The sequence below is a fragment of the Lygodium microphyllum genome, chromosome 26 (genome assembly GCF_053477565.2).
Source record: "Lygodium microphyllum isolate KBCC chromosome 26, Lygodium_microphyllum_v1.1.10, whole genome shotgun sequence".
Lineage (NCBI taxonomy): Eukaryota > Viridiplantae > Streptophyta > Polypodiopsida > Schizaeales > Lygodiaceae > Lygodium > Lygodium microphyllum.
This window is the reverse complement of record NC_141160.1, coordinates 78,207,978-78,225,970: the sequence shown is the minus strand read 5'-3', so window position 1 is coordinate 78,225,970 and position 17,993 is coordinate 78,207,978. Positions and strand designations below refer to the sequence as shown.

The 17,993-nt window shown below is 42.3% G+C and overlaps 1 protein-coding gene across 4 annotated transcripts in view; it reads right to left on the bottom strand.

Moving 5' to 3' along the window:
* Positions 1-17,993, bottom strand: part of GCT (RNA polymerase II transcription mediator) — a 121,930-nt gene that overhangs the window by 21,410 nt on the left and 82,527 nt on the right. For all 4 annotated transcript variants that reach the window (XM_087668561.1, XM_087668558.1, XM_087668559.1 and 1 more), the window contains exon 19: positions 16,041-17,103. In XM_087668561.1, coding sequence (XP_087524687.1) covers positions 16,041-17,103 — 1,063 coding nt within the window. The remainder of the gene's footprint in view (positions 1-16,040; positions 17,104-17,993) is intronic.

The following is a 17,993-nucleotide window of genomic DNA, read 5'->3' as shown; positions in this document are numbered from 1 at the left end:
TGTCGTTTGCTAAGCCGATTGCGAATCTTTGTGTGAATGAGAGAATAGGCACTCCAATTTCTCTCACATCCACCCGAAGAGCAATCTTGGTAACAACCCTCACGGCTAAGGGCTAAAGGGTCTCCCATGTGTATCCAAAGTTTTGCCACCAAAATAAAGGCTTCACAAGTGACTCTCCTCCAACAAGTGGGAGAAGCAAAAGCCACATGCCCTCTCTAATCTACATAGCATCCTAGCTTCTCTAGCACTGCACTGTGATCATCCACAGGGACCACACGAGTCAAATAAGCAAGCTAGTCCAAATGGAACTTTCTATCATCCATGACCGCTGGCAACTAATAGGCTGGATATACCAATGCGGAAAACCATGGATGGACTTATGCATCCATGCCCATCTCCTCTCTACTATCTCTAAAACATGTATACGTTGTGTCTCTGTGACCATTGTACAAGCATGTGCCTCCACCAATGCCACTCTAAAAAAGTCAACGAGAAGGCCCATGGTAGACCCCTAGCAATCACTCATACATAATACCCTATAAAAGGGGGTTACGACAATGACAACGGCACGGACTTTTTGCCAAAACTGCTCATTAAGGCACAAGGGCTACATGGCTTTGGCCTCCTTTGTCTCATGCTCAGCTCACTCATTCCATAGAGTGAATACCACATAAAGTCACTCCAGCAATAACCACATGTAAGCAAAGCGAGTTGAAGAAGGCCTCTTCAACTCCAATGTGCTATACTCAGGATACATCGCAAGCACCTTTACCTTTGCCGTGAAGAAGGTAACAATTGAGAGAGCTTTGCGAACCACCCTCTTTAACCACTGGAGCTTTCCAATGTCCTCCATGAGTGAGTCCAAACAATGACTTGCACATGGAGTCCACATAATCGTGGGAAACTTGGCCTCAAGCAAATGGCCCATGCGCCAACAATTCGATGCATTATCAGTAACAACTTGCACCACATTCGAGGGGCCCAACTATAACCACGATTTACAAATTACAAGTAAGTATACTAACAAATTACAATACTTAGAGGTTTGAGAGAGAAAGAGAGAGTTGAGCCTTTCAAGTTTCAACTTTCAAGATTCAAGAATGAGGAGAGAGAGGGATTGGGGGCCTTGGGGCCTGAGGGAAAAGAGGGAATCGAGAAGAGAAAGATAGATAGTTATACATAAATCAATTATCATAATGAGAGAAAGTGAAACAAATTTAAAAGGCAAGGTATACCTCAATGGTAGGTTGTTGAATGTGGCAGTAAATAAATGCACCTGTTGTTTTCCTCCCCCTCTTGCCGGTATCTACAGCCCGCAAAAAGTAAGTGATGAGTGGACATGAGACGAGTATGTTGACAATGCCCCATTTCTTACAATCACTCCATCCGTCGGTAAGAATAGAGCAATCATATTTTATCCATGCGGACCGAATAGGATCAAGGGCTCTATCAATCCTCTCCTCTTCACCCATCTTTTTCGTCCTCGTGTCGTTGTATATGACCATAGTTGCACTCGTATGTAGTACGAACTGGTTTGTACTATACGGTTCATATCGTACCGTACCGTACGAATTCGTACCAAAAAACAAGCCTTGATTTTTTTGTTTGATGCGTGGTTGTTGTTGGTGGTGATGGTTTGGGTTGTTGATTGTTGTTGTTGTGATGGTGGTGGTGGTGATTTTGTAGCCTTGATCGATCAACCAAGAAAGGGGGTGGAAGCTTGATTGGACTCTTCATACATGTTTTGTTATGATTTATCCTAGAGCCAAAGGCCATATACATAAGGTATTCAAGCAATGCCAAACGTTTCTAATTGATGTTAGTGTCATCAATAAATAAATTCAGCACCATTTGAGAATCATCAAGTAGCTTACTCCTATTGATTTTACCTTTGTTCACAGCTCATTTTGCACCACCCAACCCAAAGCATTAGTACACATTGCTAATAAAACTAGGCCAGAGGATAGCTTGGCCTAATGTACCTTTTAAGAGTACACGAATTAGTGAATGTACCATCGGTAGCTACTTTAGCCTTAGCAATGCCAAACAAAACCATAACAAAATTCATAAATCTTTTACCAAAACCTTTGGTGGTTTGTTTGGTAACTGTTGGTCTCACAGGTCATTTTGGCCTCTTGTAGATGTTAATAAAGCATCTCATATCATTTCATCTCTCTCTCTCTCTCTCTCTCTCTCTCTCTCTCTCAAAAGCATACATACCTCTTATTTGTATGATCATTCATGTATGATGTATCCACTCTTATGTATGTACTTGTAAGTTGTAGCGTATGTTGCGCATGTGGCATATGCCGTAGAGGTTTTGGCATGTTACCCTAAAGTATTCATCTCATTTACTCCAATAGCATTTCTATTTAGACTTTAAACATCTGTTCTATCATCTATAATTCAAAATAATGAAGTTATTTTTTCTTCGTACTAATATCGTACCGTACCTTATAAAATCTTAAGATACCATTTAGTATCGTATTTTATCGTACCGTATCATACCGTACTTTTCGTACCTGACAACTATGTATATGACACCGGTCCATCCTTCACATGGACCCACATTGGCAATGGCTTTTACCATCTTCTTCCATTGCTCTTGCTTTAGGACATTGGATGCAAGATTGCACTCAATCACCATGCGTGCAATTTCAATGTCCGCAAATCGTTGCCTTTCTCTAAGAAAGGTAACCAATCCATGCACGTGATCGAGAGCTTGAGAGAGAGAGAATTGTCTCTTCGGCACCGCATGAGCCTCCACTCTTTGTCTTTTACTGAAGCTGGATGCGGATGTGGAGCCTCCACCGATTGAAGATACGCCCACATTCGATGCATCGTCGTTAGTAGGCATAGAAGTTGGTGTTGATAAGCCACATCCTCGTCCTCTTGTGGATCCCCCCCTCATCTTGGCGAGAATCTCCTCCGCGATGTTTTGAGGAATCTCCTTGCATGGAGCAACTTGCCCCTCGTCTTGGAAAGTTATTGGAGGAGCCGAGTTGCACCACGTGTATAGCGCTTCCCGCAATACTTGCATGTCCAATGGTGGGAGTTGGACTTCTTTGTATCCATCTCCACATGGATCGTGTGCAAATTGAAGGCCTCGTGCTTCTCACGAGTCATGGTGCCGATAACAGATAAAGAGGCGAGAGAGAGAGAGAGAGAGAGAGAGAGAGTCTCGATTCTTGAAACTTGAGTCTTGAAAGTTGAAAGGGAGGGAGACTCCAGAGCCCTGAGGGTTGGGATAAAGTTGAAATAGCAAGAGTGAGAGAGAGGGGATGGGGTGGAAAAACGTTATTATCCCCAACTAGAAAAACTCCTAGTTCTCCTTTTGGAGCTTCTACTCTTATATGGAAGATGAGAATGGCAAATGCTTTGATAGGGTGTGGGATAGAGGGAATGGGAGATGAGATTTGAGAATGGCAAATGCTTTGAAAATTGATAGGGTGCGGAAAAGAGGGGATGGGAGATGAGAATGATAAATCACAAGTTCATTTGAGATCCAAGAGAGAAATGCAAATGGTAAATGCTTGCTGAATTGGTGTGGAAGCACGGAGGAGAGGAGCATCTGCTGTAGATGAGAGAAGGGTCAAAGTTCAAAGAGTCAAAGATGCGTCAATGGTCAAAGAGGATTGTCAGCTTGATGGAATCCAAAGAGGGCTTGGTGTTTGGGAGGGGAGGGGAGGGGGGGAAAGTGCATAGCTGTAAAAGAGGGTGGGATGAGGTATCCAAGGCTTCCCACCCCCCCTCCCAAAAAAAAAAAGTGCCACATAGGCAAGCAGAACGTGGGACTTGGGACACGCAGATGAGATGGCCAAAAAGGGCCCGTTTTAACTACAGATACGTGCGGTACGGATCGTACGGTATGAATAGTGCCATACATCATACAAAGATAACTATGCAAACATCATAAAAGGCGCGATGAGCCTTTATTCCCTACAGCCTTCCACCTAAAGGCAACATGCCTGAAGGTAGAGGAACGAATCAACTAAGTCTATGTATATACAAAGCTGAAATACACATATACTATCCAACCCACATCATCTAGCAGCAATGAGCAAACCGCTCTACTAGAAGACCATTAGTGAGAAGGTTTGCAAGGTTATCATCTGTATGTACCTTAACAAGCTCAATGCTCTTGTTGTCAAGTACATCCTTGATAAAATGATACTTCACCTATATGTGCTTTGTCTTTGCATGAAAGATAGGATTCCGTGCTAACATAATAGCACTCTGACTATCACACTGAAGGATAGGAATCTCTCTAATGCGAGGCTCTCTCACTAGACGTGAAAGCCATAAAGCCTCTTTGCATGCCTTGATGGCAACCAGATACTCTACCTCTAAAGTAGACAACGCAACACACTTTTGCAGCCTAGATATCCAAGAGACTACTCTCCCTATGAACGTGAACACATATCTTGAAGTAGACTTCCTACAATCAAGATGACCAGCATAGTTTGCATCCGTAAAGCCAACAACAGATGACTTTTGCTTACCAAAGCAGATACATAAATCCTTTGTGCCCTTAAGGTATCTCATGATATCCTTCACTACTTCCCAATGCTTTTTGCCAAGATATGCCATATACCTGCTAACCACTCCTACCACAAATGCAATGTCAGGATGTGTAACAACCATAGTATACATCAAGCTACCAATAGTTGAATCACATATGAAGACAATGGTACATCAATGGCTTCCCCTCCTCCGTATTGAAATGCTCCAAAACCTTAGTAACACAATGCTTTTTGCCAAGATATGCCATATACCTGCTAACCACTCCTACCACAAATGCAATGTCAGGATGTGTAACAACCATAGCATACATCAAGCTACCAATAGTTGAATCACATATGAAGACAATGGTACATTAATGCCTTCCCCTCCTCCATATTGAAATGCTCCAAAACCTTAGTAATATACTCCTACTGTGACAGATAGAGAAGACCCTTCGATTTGTTCCTCAGTATACGCATGCTAAGAATGTGATTGGCCTCACTAAGTTCCGCCATATCAAAGCTACTGTGTAAGCTTTGCTTCAAGGAGTCCAAGGCATGAACATCCCTGTCTACAATCAGCATGTCATCCACATACAAAACCAAGAGAATAAGGCTGCCATCTGTTGCCTTCTTGGTGTATAAACAGTGATCAACATGAGAGCAATAGAATCCCTAAGAGTGCATAAATGTATCAAATTTATGATACCATTCTCGTGGTGTTTATTTCAGCCCATACAAACTCTTGTTGAGTTTACATATTATGTGCTATTTCCCCTTTGCAACAAAACCCTCAAACTACTGCATATAGATCTCCTCATGCAAATCACCATGTAAGAAGGTTGCCTTGATATCCATTTGTATAAGTTCCATATCTCATTTTGACTACAATAGAAAATATTTCATCAAAATCAATTTCATATTCTTGCTTGTACCCTTTAGCAACCAGTCATGCCTTGTACTTTAGCAAAGAACTAGAAGTGACTTTCATTTTGTAAACCCATTTGCATGGTAGCACTTTTTGCCCTTTAGGCAAATGCACCAAATCCCAAGTATCATATTTTATAAGAGATTCCATCTCTGACAACATTGCCTTATGCTATTTCTTGTTGCCTTTTCTCTCCATTGCTTCCTAGAAGCATGATGGCTCACCACAATCAGTCAACATGACATAATCAGCCACATAATTGACACCAGGAACAAACCTATTTGGCTGTCTTTGCACTCTAGTCGGCCTACGGACCCAATGGTCAAGATTTGTTGGTTGTTCAATCTGCAAATCTACATTAATAGCTTGTTGTTTTGCAGGTTCAGTATATTGTACAGCTGGTTCTCGTTATTCTAAAGGCATATGTTCTTGCTGAATTTGTGGTACACCATGGGCAAGATCTTTGCTGGTCATTTTCAGCATTATTCCCTACATTTTCAGGGACATTTAGAGCAGGTATTTATTGTTGTCTAACAGGCATTATTTGCTGTCCAATCAATATAACCTCCCAAAATACAACCCTTCTGACTTCCTCTATCTTTTCGAACTGTTTGTGCATGCAATCTTCCCAAGAGATAACATCATTTCTGCGTACTACTTTTCTTTTCTCAAGATTCCATAATCGATACCCCATTTCACCTTCACCAATATCCTAGGAAAATACATTACATGACTTTGGCTCAAGTTTGTTGTGTTCTTCCTTGCAAATGTGCACAAATGCCTTGCAGCCAAACACTCTCAAGTGAACATACGAAGGTGGCTTGCCTGACCACGCTTCTTGAGGGACTACCTCTTCCCCCAAAGACCTATTTGGTGATCAATTAATCAAGTGTACCGCTATCATAACAGCCTCTACCCAAAATCCATGAGGTAAAGCAGTATGTGACAGCATTGTACAGACCTTGTCTTGAATGGTCATGTTCATACACTCTGCAACACCATTTTGTGGTGGATTGTAAGGGGCGATGAACTCCCTTTTAATCCCTTTGCTATCACAAAAATCCTGAAAGGCTTTGGACACATATTCCCCACCATTGTCAGAGCAAAAACACTTTAAGGTCTTACTAGTCTAATTTTCAAGAAGTGCCAAGAATTTTTTAAATTTATCCAAGGCCTCATCTTTACAATGGATTGGATAAACCTATACTTTGCGTGTTGCATCATCGACAAAAGTAATGAAATACTTATTTTCCCTTAGAGATAACCCTAGCATCTGACATGCATCTAAATGTGCCAACTCTAAGGGTGAAGACTTTGGAAAAAGAGATTTCATAGGTGACATTTGAGCATGCTTACTATAAATACAATGATCACATTGTTTAAAATCAACATACCTAAAAGAGGATAAATAACCCAAGCAAGAAAGCACTTTCATTCCAGTTTGACTCATGTGTCCCAACTGGCTATGCCACAAGAAACACTTGACTGTATGGTTATGGTGACTACAAGGTTACACACGCTAGATACATGCAAAGGATACAAAGTATCTCTTTTAGAGTCCTTGGCAACCATATGAGATCCCTTAGAAATTTTCCATTTGCTATCCCTAAAGGTGGTGTGATGGCCTTCATCATCTAGCTACCTTGTGCTTATGAAGCTTTTCTTGAGTTGAGCTACATGCCTCGCATTATGCAAAAAAAACATGAAGCCATACTGAAATTCAAATTTCACACTGCCAATGCATATAATTTTACATGCATAGTTATCCACCAAGTGAACAACACTACGTACACCACCATTGTAGTTAGAAAACCACTCATGATGTGGTGTAACATGAAAAAATGTACCTGAATCAAGTATCCAAGTGTGCATGTCATCCTCAGAATCTACAATCAATACATGTGCACTCAAAGAAGAAGCAAAAAGTACATCACCGTCACTGTCATTTTCATGAGTGACTACATTTACCTCTTCTATCTTCACCTTGCTCTTCTTTGCAGGCTGGTTATCCTTTTTCTCCACCTTGTCGTCTTCAATGTTTTTGTTCATACCTTCCTCTTTCTTCAATTGAAAACAATCTCGTTTGTAGTGCCCTTTTTTGCCACAATGATGACACTCCACATTTTTGCCACGAGACTTGTTGTGTGCTCTATTTTTAGAACTGCCCTTTTGCTACAATCTATCTCTAGTGTGCAATGCATTAGAACACTTGTTTGCTCAATTATTTTGCCTGTTGAGTTCTTCCATAGCAAAGAGCTCTCCACAACAGAATATAACAACTGAGCATTTCAGTTACTCAAAGCTGTCTTAAAAGTATTCCAACTTTTAGGCAAAGTGCATAGCAAGAAAGTAGCTTTGAACTCATCCTTGATATGGAAGTCCAAAGCAATCATCTAACTGAAAATGGAATTGAACTCATTCAAATGTACAAACATAGCTATATCTTCCTTCATGCGAAAGTCCATTAACTTTTTCAGCCAATAAACCTTGCTGGCTACACTTTTCTGAGCATACAATTCTTCGAGTCTTTGCCACATTGCATATGCTGAATTCAGCTTCTCAATGTTAAAGAGCAAGTTGTCTGACATTGAGAGCTCAATGGTAGAGCTCACAAGCTCATCCAAATCATCCCACTCTTCTTGTTCCATACTTGCTGGTTTTATTCCCTTCGCTTTGATGGGCTTCACCTGTTTCTTCTGCACCAAGACATTGTAGCACCGTTTTTGCCATATTGCAAAATTATATGCACCATCAAGCTGCTTGATGTGCAAAAGATTGCTGCTGTCATTGTTTCCAGCCATAATTTGCAGCACTAAACTCACTCAAGAGTCACCAAATGCAAGCCTAAATGTCACACAAGTGACCACGGTACATTGCAAGTACCAACCAGCAGTGAAAATAAAGAGATTGCAGAAATTTCAGATCTGCAAATAGATTTTCAGAATTAGAAAGTGTCTATTGCTGCACTCCACAAGCAATTATAGCCACATTCAGAGGCCAAGGCACCAATTAAATGTGAAATCCCCAAAATTTGACTGCAATTTCTGCTCCAAAAGCATTCAGAAGCACAATTTTGACAATTTGGTCAAAAGCCCCAAATTTTCAAAAGGAAATCTGTCCAAATTGCATCAATACATGTACCCAAGTGCATATATCATGCAATTCTTGCACAAATTGATGAAATTGTGCAAAAGCCCCAATTTTTCCAGGTCTAGTGTACACAAATTTTAGTGTGATTGAAAAATTTTCACTAAAATGTGAAAAGCCCCAAAATTTCCTAGGCAAATGTGCACCAATATTGCAATTTCTGAGTCAGATTGTCTTATCCTACATCAAAGTCTCCAAATGTGGGAAAAGTCCCAATTTTCTTGGTCAAAATTGCACATTGTGCATGTGCACATGAAAACCCATCAGTGGGAGAAGAAAATTTGTAGGAAATAGTAAAAAATTTGGCAAAAAAATATCAGTCACGTGCTGCCCAATTGGTTGCATCCCGTTGTCTGCATTGGCCTGTCGACAGACTACACACCCCGTAACCGTCAGTTGACTGCGCCCCCGAACCTGTGCCCTTGTCTACTCGTTGTGCCCCTATCGCCTATCGGATTTGTGCCCGCTTGTCCTGTGCATTGGTTGCCTTCAAGAGGCAGTCACCTACTCAAGTGCTGCCCACCTAGTCACCTCGCCCTACTCCGCCAGCTATCCACTTGACAGTCACTTGTTTCTCTCGCCTTACTATGACTAGTTGTTGCATGTCCCCAACTCACGCTCTAATACCAATTTGTTGTCATGCGTGCACGAGGATCAAGACAAGTACAGTGGTTTCTCAACACACACACACACACACACACACACACACACACACACACACAGAGAGAGAGAGAGAGTGTGTGTGTGTGTGTGTGTGTGTGTGTGTGTGTGTGCATGCAAAGTAGAGAGTGAAGAAGAGAGAGCACGACACTCAATGTATGGGTACAATGACAAGATGTGCCACTTTAGGTTTTGATAATACATATAAAGTACATGTGTAAGGGTGCGTGCACACCTAAACATCGTAAAAGGCATGGTGAGCCTTTATTCCCAACACTCTGTATGGATCCCTCTCTGGGCCAACCAACCTCCTATCACCTAGTAGTGTCATGCCACATCTCTAAAGCTCCAAAACAAAAAACCTTTGGCATCTTTGACTCTCGTACTCTAACATGCAAGAGAGAGGTCCAAAGACCTCACAGAAGAGGCAATGATACATCCCTCGTGTCACAATATAGTGTACATTTACATATATAGTGCTCCTCTGTCTCGGCCTCTCTACCACAGAGCTGGTATATAATGTCCCCCGCTGGGATGTTTGTCCACCTACCTGTCTCTAACCTGAGTCTGTGTAAAGAGGCATGAATCTGTTCGACAGTAGCCGGTGTGCCATGGGAGAGATGTATATACATACACTGTGGCTGGACAATAAATTACAAATCCATCTCTGAGGTGCAGGAAGTGGATCCTATAAAATTCTGCCCTCAGTCCCAGAGGGAATGGCTAGCCACATCCATGTGCTCTCTCAACCATCAGAATGTTGTCCCTAGTAACTTGATTCAGCTCGGATCAACTGAGAGGGAGTGTTGGGAAATCCAAACTATAGTTCAGGGGTGGGAGCTGATAAATGTCCATCCCACATAAGCTCATCCAAATAGTCATCTAAGAAAACCAGCATTCCCTCCCATCCTCTATTGCTAGCTGCCTAAAAGAGGTCAGTGCCAGCCTGGAGTATCTCTGATGTGGGACCTCCCATAATTTGTGCAAGGAAGTCACTGCCGGAAGAGTACCTCTGTCACCATAGGTGCTGCCCTACCACTGCTCTAACAATGGAATGTGGAGACCTTATTCTTTATCATATGCACTGTAATCATGATCAATGGCCTCTCCCTGCTGTCCCAGCCATCATAGCATTCTCTCTATGGACTTGTCTGATCAACAAACGGGCACGATCGTCCATGGTATAGTTTGCACCCAAAACCTTTGCTCCATATAGTAAAGTAGGTATGACTAGGGTATCAAATAGCCACAATTTGGTGCAAGGCTCTTGAAACTGTATGCAGGCACACAACTTTCAAGGATTCAGTGCTGCATAACCTTGCACCAATTGGCCTCAGCTGCCCATCTCAGTGAAAATCTCGGGCCCAATAACGTGACCTCTAGGTATACGCGTTCCTCACATGCTTCACTACACTCCAAATGTGAACTGATACATAAGTCCGGTCACAAATGCTGCACGTGTGTTGAAGACCATGGCTTTAGTCTTCCCAAGGTTCACTATGAGGTTTCTATCTTTGCAGAAGGCATGTAGTGCATCCAGATGGTGTTAACAATCCTATCAATGAGTTTGAAATGTGTGCGTGAGACATTGGACAGCCTGGTAGTGAGGTGGCAGAATGCAGACATGCCTAAAGACCAACCATTATTCCTAAAGACCAACCATCATGGGGAAAGTGAATAGGTTATGGCATCGTGGGGATAATAAAAAAAAGTGGCGGGAAAAATTTATCCAGCTTTGGAAGTCTAAGGTCCCGTATCAAGGAAGTCTTCATGTGGCGGCTGCTCATTGGGGGTCTTTCAACGGGAGAAGTGCTCCATGCCCGAAAGATCTCTGCTGGGCGTTGTGTTTTCTGCACTACTTGTGATGAGACATTGCTTCAGTTCTTTGTCTCCTGCCTAGTTGCACGAAAGATCTGGAATTTCATTTCCCATGTCTGGGCCTCTGTGACTCAGCACCGCCTATCAATTCGTTCCAGGATTATGGGAAATATGCCCTCTTTGAGTTCAGATTGTTCCTGCCTATTTCATTTCCTTAGATGGAAAGCCCTATGGCATATATGGCGTACTCGCAATGCCTTTATCTTTGATTTAGAATCGTGCATCCATGGGCATGTGGCCCGTGTGCGTGGAATAGTGTTATGGCAAATCTCCTCTATGATGTCAGTGGACCCGGTTCTTCCGGATATTGTTGCTCCCTAGCTAGCAATTGTTTGCTCTACTCCAGCTGTTCCTTCGATGTGATCTATTAGTACTGTTCATGTACTAGGTTGTTCTGGCTGTTCTGAGAGCTTGCAGGCCTCATGTAAATATTAGTTACATAGAGAGTGAGAGAGACAAAGTATGTTGACGTGATGGTCTGATGTAATAGAAAGTAAGAGATACAGAGAGAATGTTCACCTGATGGTCCGATGTAAATATTCACTATCTAATTCAATTATCTTCACGAAAGAGAGAGAGAGAGAGAGAGAGAGAGGGACTGAAAGAGAGAAGAAATTTTGAGAGGATATTTCTTGATAATGGAAAAAGAGATTGAGAATAGAAGGTGCATAGCCTTGTTTGTTAAGGTTAAGCAAGACATCAACTAGCTTAATGCACTTGAAGTGTATTCACATCATGTGATTCACACCCATACTAAAAGGCATGTTGTCACGAGGACACGTATTTTTGAAACCTTGCTTAACATGTGGATTAATTTTTAATCACATGATTAAGTAAATGATACACATGTGAGGTGCAACTAGGGTTAAAGTAAATTTATGAGCCCAGGACCCGAAAAAATCACGAGATATCAAAGGCAAAAGTTGCTATAAGTTATGTCACACAACTACTTGGTAGTACCTAGTACCAGTTGTTGGTCTAGGTATCCATTTGGCCATGAGTGTCAGTTGATGACACTAGAGAAGTGGCGCTTAATGGTACCTAACGGCAATCTGATGGTCAAAGATGACGCAAAGACACTCGGGAATGGAATTTGCCTAGCCAATTTAATTATTGGCCAGTCAGATTATTTTTCAAGGCACTGAAATAATTATTAGATTAATTTTCAATATTTTAAGGCTGAAAATTAATATTTCATTATGAAAAATGCTGGAGAAACCATTCGGGAAGGCCGCCACTTGTGAAAAATGCCCATGCAAGACTGAAAAACGTCTTTAGAGACTAGGGAGAGACATTTTTATAAATTCAGCCTACAAGAGAGAGAGAGGGGAGGCTGTTGGTCTGATTTGCATCCATTGGAGAACCTTCTGAGGCCTCCAAGGGCACGAGAGGACCAATCAACAACAGGAGGCAGCATCTACAGACTGTTGAGATAGGGCAGCAGCTGAAAATGACTGATTTTCTTCAGTACTTTGCATCTACAAGCTATTGTGGAAGAACAACAGCTGCATTTGACTGATTTTCAGTCATTCTTTGAGACAAAACTCTGAATTTTCTCTCTCTACGGCTTTCCCTTTCATCTCCCAGCCATTTCACAGCCTTGCTCTGAAGATCTCAACATTTGGACCCTTGGAGGCTGAGAAATTGCAAATATCTCTGCTGTAAACCCTAATTTACAGCAGAAATTAGGGTTTAGCAACAGCCTTGGGAAGCGTGCCAGAAATTGGAAGCTCCAAGACTTGGATTCAACAAGGCTTAAGGTGAATTTTTGCTGAATTCAGACGGAGGACTAGCCAACCATTGAATTTAGGGCATTTTCATCGTCTATGAAGTGGGTAAAGGCCAATTGAGTGCCCGAATCAAGGGGCAAAATAGATTGAAGACTATAGATTGAAGACTTGCTAGTCACTTTGGACACCAAGGGGAGTTGAAATACCGAAAGGGATTGGGAGAATCCCATTGTAAGTCAAGTGTTTCTTCAAAAAAGCTAAAGAAATACCAAAAGGGGCGCCAATTCTGGGACCAATCAGGTGTGCATTGTCCAAGATCAATAGGTAAATTCGTATTTTCAAATTTGCATTTATTGTTTGCTGCTGTAATTAAGTTGTAATCAGGGATTCACCACCCAACCACGGAAGGAAGGCTGGTTACACATGTTCGTACATGAGGGAAAACATTCCTAATACCATAGTCTTATTGCTCTATCACGACAACTGTATAGTCCTATGAATGAAATCTATTGCATTGTTTGATCATCGGCTTGCATCGGCCTCCCACCAACAGAACCTCTCATAATCTCAATGCCATGTGATCTCAACAGAAAGTGTCCTACATTGGTGATGTAGTCCCTCTTGTCTCCTACTCTTCCTCTCACTTAGTTCTCTCTCCATCATCAAAACCCACCACATATATGGGGGGGATTGGGGTGCTTGGTCTAGAAGCACATAGAAGTATATTTTCCTAATATTTATCCACAAAACTCTGCCCACAAAAGTGACTTTTTGGTCCCCACTTACAATACCCTCAGCCGAATCTCTCCTAATAAGGCAGCCAAGCTAGCTGATCATCTAGCCCTGGCCAACTTATTATTTCCTCATGAATATACAGGAGCGATAGTCTCATGAGATGGCCATTTTCAGACTTGAGGATGGTGGAAATGGTAATATCTTGCCATCCCACTTCCTGTCCCATAGTCTCACACTAGGCCTAAGTGTTAATCTTTGATTACTGTGACTGTATGCTCACAAAGAATAGCAATTCAGGGTTCAGATTCTCATTTGGTCCCTCCTTACAATGTCAATCCTCAGCTCAAGCTCTCTTCTAATAATAAGGTAGCCAACCTAGCTGATCATCTAGTCCTGGCCACTTTAGAGTTTCCTCTTGAATATGCAGGAACGATAGTCACAGGGGATGGTCAATTTTAGACTTGGGAACAGTGGAAATGGCAGCATCTTTCCATCCCACTTCCTGTCCCATAGTCTCACACTTTGGCTGAAGTGTTGATCTTTGATTCCTATCACTGCTTGTTCACAGGGAATAGCAGTTCAGGGCTGTTCATGTTCCCATTCCCCATCCCTGCTTTGCCACCAGATGTAAGTAAGAGAGGAGGAGGAGAAGAGACACGCAAGAAGGCTCAATGTAAGAGTTATGGGCATTGAGGAAGTGGAAGGCACCACTGCTAAAGAGAACAACAAAGTAATTTGTCCAAAACCAGGATACAAAGAAGATACCTCCCCTTCCTCAAAGCCTGCCAAGGGGAAAGGGCCTTACATACAAGTGAGCACTTATTCTACAATTTTGAAGATGGCACGAAAACTGTTGCCTTCCTCAGGAACAGGGTCATTTTGAGAGGATTAGAGGGCATCCCCATCTCAACAGTGACATCCCACTCTTTTAAGATTCAAGGCAGGCAAAGTAGCATGGGTGGCTAGGGAGGAGATGGTATGCATCCTTTGCCTTGAAGGGGCAAAGTGATAGAAGCACCACAGAAGTAAATGCTGGTGCACTACAAGATCAGGTGGAGATAACACCACTTGTTTAGAGAGGGTTTGGGCCACTTGAGTCATAAGACTACCCTAATAAGATCCCCTGATCTTTTTCTTATGGAGCTACAAAGGTACCATGAGAGGCTTCTAGAATCACAGAGCTCAGACCCACACCATAAATCACCAGCTTCTTCAGCCCATCGACGAGCCACACCCCTTTCCTCTCTTGGCATTCACCTCAGAGCAGGGGGCTCACAACATACATAACCTTAGACGTCAAAGCTGCCAGGCACGGCAACTATCTAGACCCAGACTACCATGTTCGCATCAGACACAGATTGCTCTGATCCAGAGCATCGCATCATAGACCTGTGGAGGTGACAGTACAAGGCTAACGTCAGGCCACAATAATCGTAAGAGACCTCCTTGCCCCTGCCCCCTGGAAACGTTGGCTTGCATTCAGTTCCTGCTTCCAAATATCTTGTGTCATCTCCAATTCTGGCTTAGCACTATCACATCTTAGGCAGATAATATGATTAGCAAACCCTAATTAGCAGTTAACAGGACAAAGTTCAGTAAGAAAACAAGTCTGGTATACTCTCAGAAAAAGTCTTGGCAGTGATTCAATTTTAAAAGTTGATTGGAAAGAGTAGTGACTTCCATTAAACTCAGGCACCGCAGCCACCTAGACCCAGACTACCATATTCACATCAGACACAGATTGCTCTGATCCAGAGCATCACATCATAGACCTGTGGAGGTGAAAGTACAAGGCTAATATCAGGCCACAACAATCATAACAGACCTCTTTGCCCCTGCCCCTTGGAAAGATTAGCTTGCATTCAGTTCCTGCTACCACATATCTTGTGATATCTTGTGTTATCTCAAATTCTAGCCCAACACTATCACATTTTAAATAGCTAATACAATTAGCAACCCCTTTTTAGGGGCTGACAAGACAGAATTTAGTAAGAAAATGAGAGGTCTGGTATACTCCCAGGAAAATCCTTGGCAGCACTTTAATCTTATAAGATGATTGAACAAAGGAAGTAGTGATTTCCCTTAAACTCAGGCAGGTCATTCAGCGTGCATTACTGAGGACACCTAGCACCAATAGATCTAAGTCCATTGTTTACTCACATACTCTTGTTCAAGAAAAAAGATTTGGCTTGCTGCTCTACAGCTTTTAAAACTTTAAAACAATTCACTACTGGAACAGCATAACTGAGAATATAACCAGTTTGTCTAATACACAATATCAATCAAGAATAGCATTTCAAGAACTACCACAGGTGACTTGGGCATCCATCTAGTCCTGACGAACACATACGGCTAGGCCACAAAAATGAGATTCTGCAATAGGTAGCAGGTTTAAAGAAGCACACTGACTACATAAGAAAATTAAACAAAAAGGCAGCAAAGCCAAGGAAGAACTGTCACCTTGACATTCTGCCTCAAAAAATGCTCCAATACGGCTGATTACCAAGCTGCGCAACTTTGAACCCCCTACCCCTGTAACCATTGTTAGCAGTTGGCAGCCAAGCAACAGAACTTGAACAAACAAACTGTGCAACCCCTTTAGTTCCCATTGGCTACTTGTTACAGGGAATATATGGACATCCAAAAGCTCCCCCCTTGCATCTGTCCATACTGATATCAACCATTTCGAATCTTCTGTCCATCCATAGCAGCAGTGCAAATTTGCTACCTTAGCTGTTCCATTGCCTGTAATGTCAAACTCTGACCCACTGTCTGTCACAGTACCATGCATTGTCTCTGCTGATCCGGGATGTCCAGTTGCTGATGTTTCATCATGAACAACAGAACGAGATGCAGACAAGCCAACCCCATTATCAATGCTACCTGGCTCCGCCAAAATAAAGAGTGGCTCAAAGAGATACCTAGTGGCCGTGTCCAGAGAGAACTTCCCATCCAAATTGGTAAAAATATTTGCCTCACTTGCATTCCCTTGTTGCTGCCAGGCACCATCCCAATTATTCGTGCGAAATGAGTTGGAATCTAGCAGGGAGTCCTGTCCAAGCAATGCTGCACCTGTGGCAGAGCTTCGAACAGTATTGCAATCTTTCCACACACCAGGCAAAGCTGTCCCACTTAAAGGACGGCCCCTACCTAAATGGGTCATATGTAAAGAAAGGTCACTGCCGTTAGATCCTCGTGGTATACGACGCACCTTACTGTAGATAGTAAATGCTACTTCCTTCAAAGAATCTATTTCCACTGAGATAGGTCGACTTGACTTGAATATTGTCTCAGCAGTCAATACTTGCAATACAAGCTTTGAGGTGGCAAACCCCACAATCCCCTGAGAAGCAGCACTTGTGTGATCATCAGTAAGGCCTGATCCTGCAAAAGACCTTTGGGCTTGAGAAGCTTTCCTCTCTTTCTCAGAGAGAGCAAGATTATGACCAATAATTTGGCAAGCATCAACCATAGTTTGAAGGACAATATCTGGATCAGAGGATGGACATATGAGGTAGTACACCTGTTCCAGTATGAACCATAATGTCAGAATATTGTAAATAAGAGGAACCCACTAGAAATACACAGTGATAAAGAAAGCAAGTTCTGAACAACATAGAAATTTAGTCCCTAACCCTCCATAGAAGTATTCTTTCTCATTTTTGGGCTTACCAATTCTGAGGCTAACAGAGCTACAAGTTTTTGCAAGAACAATCAAAACTTTATCTTTTCACAAACACACAATCGTGAGCTCCAAGTCACCTTCCCTGCTTGTGCACAGCCTCTCAACCTCCAGGGCCTCCCCCTTCCCTTTTCTTGGGCAGCCCCTCCCTCTATCCATAAGCCTACATCGCATATTCCTTCCCTCTACTCATGTGTCCACAAACCCTCCTGTCCTGTTGCTGCCTCAACCCTTACAAGCCTGCCATCCAATCAAATTGCCCATTTCTTTTTCCATCCTCACTGATTCTTTTCACAGCTTACTTTCCTCTGTCTTTCCCACTGTCAATGTATAGGATGCAATCAACAAAGACTTCAACTTGACTTGCTTGCTCAAAATGCATTGTCTGCTGCAGTTATTCATGTTTCTCCATGGTCCAATTCATCTATCAAAGGATGAGGCCACAATGTTCCAGCAATGTTTTACAAGGGATTTTTGTGCGCAGTCCCTAATGCTTGGTTCGTGTGGAAGATCTTAGCAGTTGTTTCTTCCTATGATGCAAACTCCCCAAACCTCAAACTTTTACCGTTTTTGCTTCCACTTTTCATTCTCATTTCAAATTTCCATTTCCATTTCCTCATTTTACATAGATCTATACTTAACAAAAACTCCAACATCTGTTTGTGTTCTGCAATCAGCCTTCCTCCTCGAATAGGGTGGTAAATAACCTGATTAAGCACTATTTACAACAA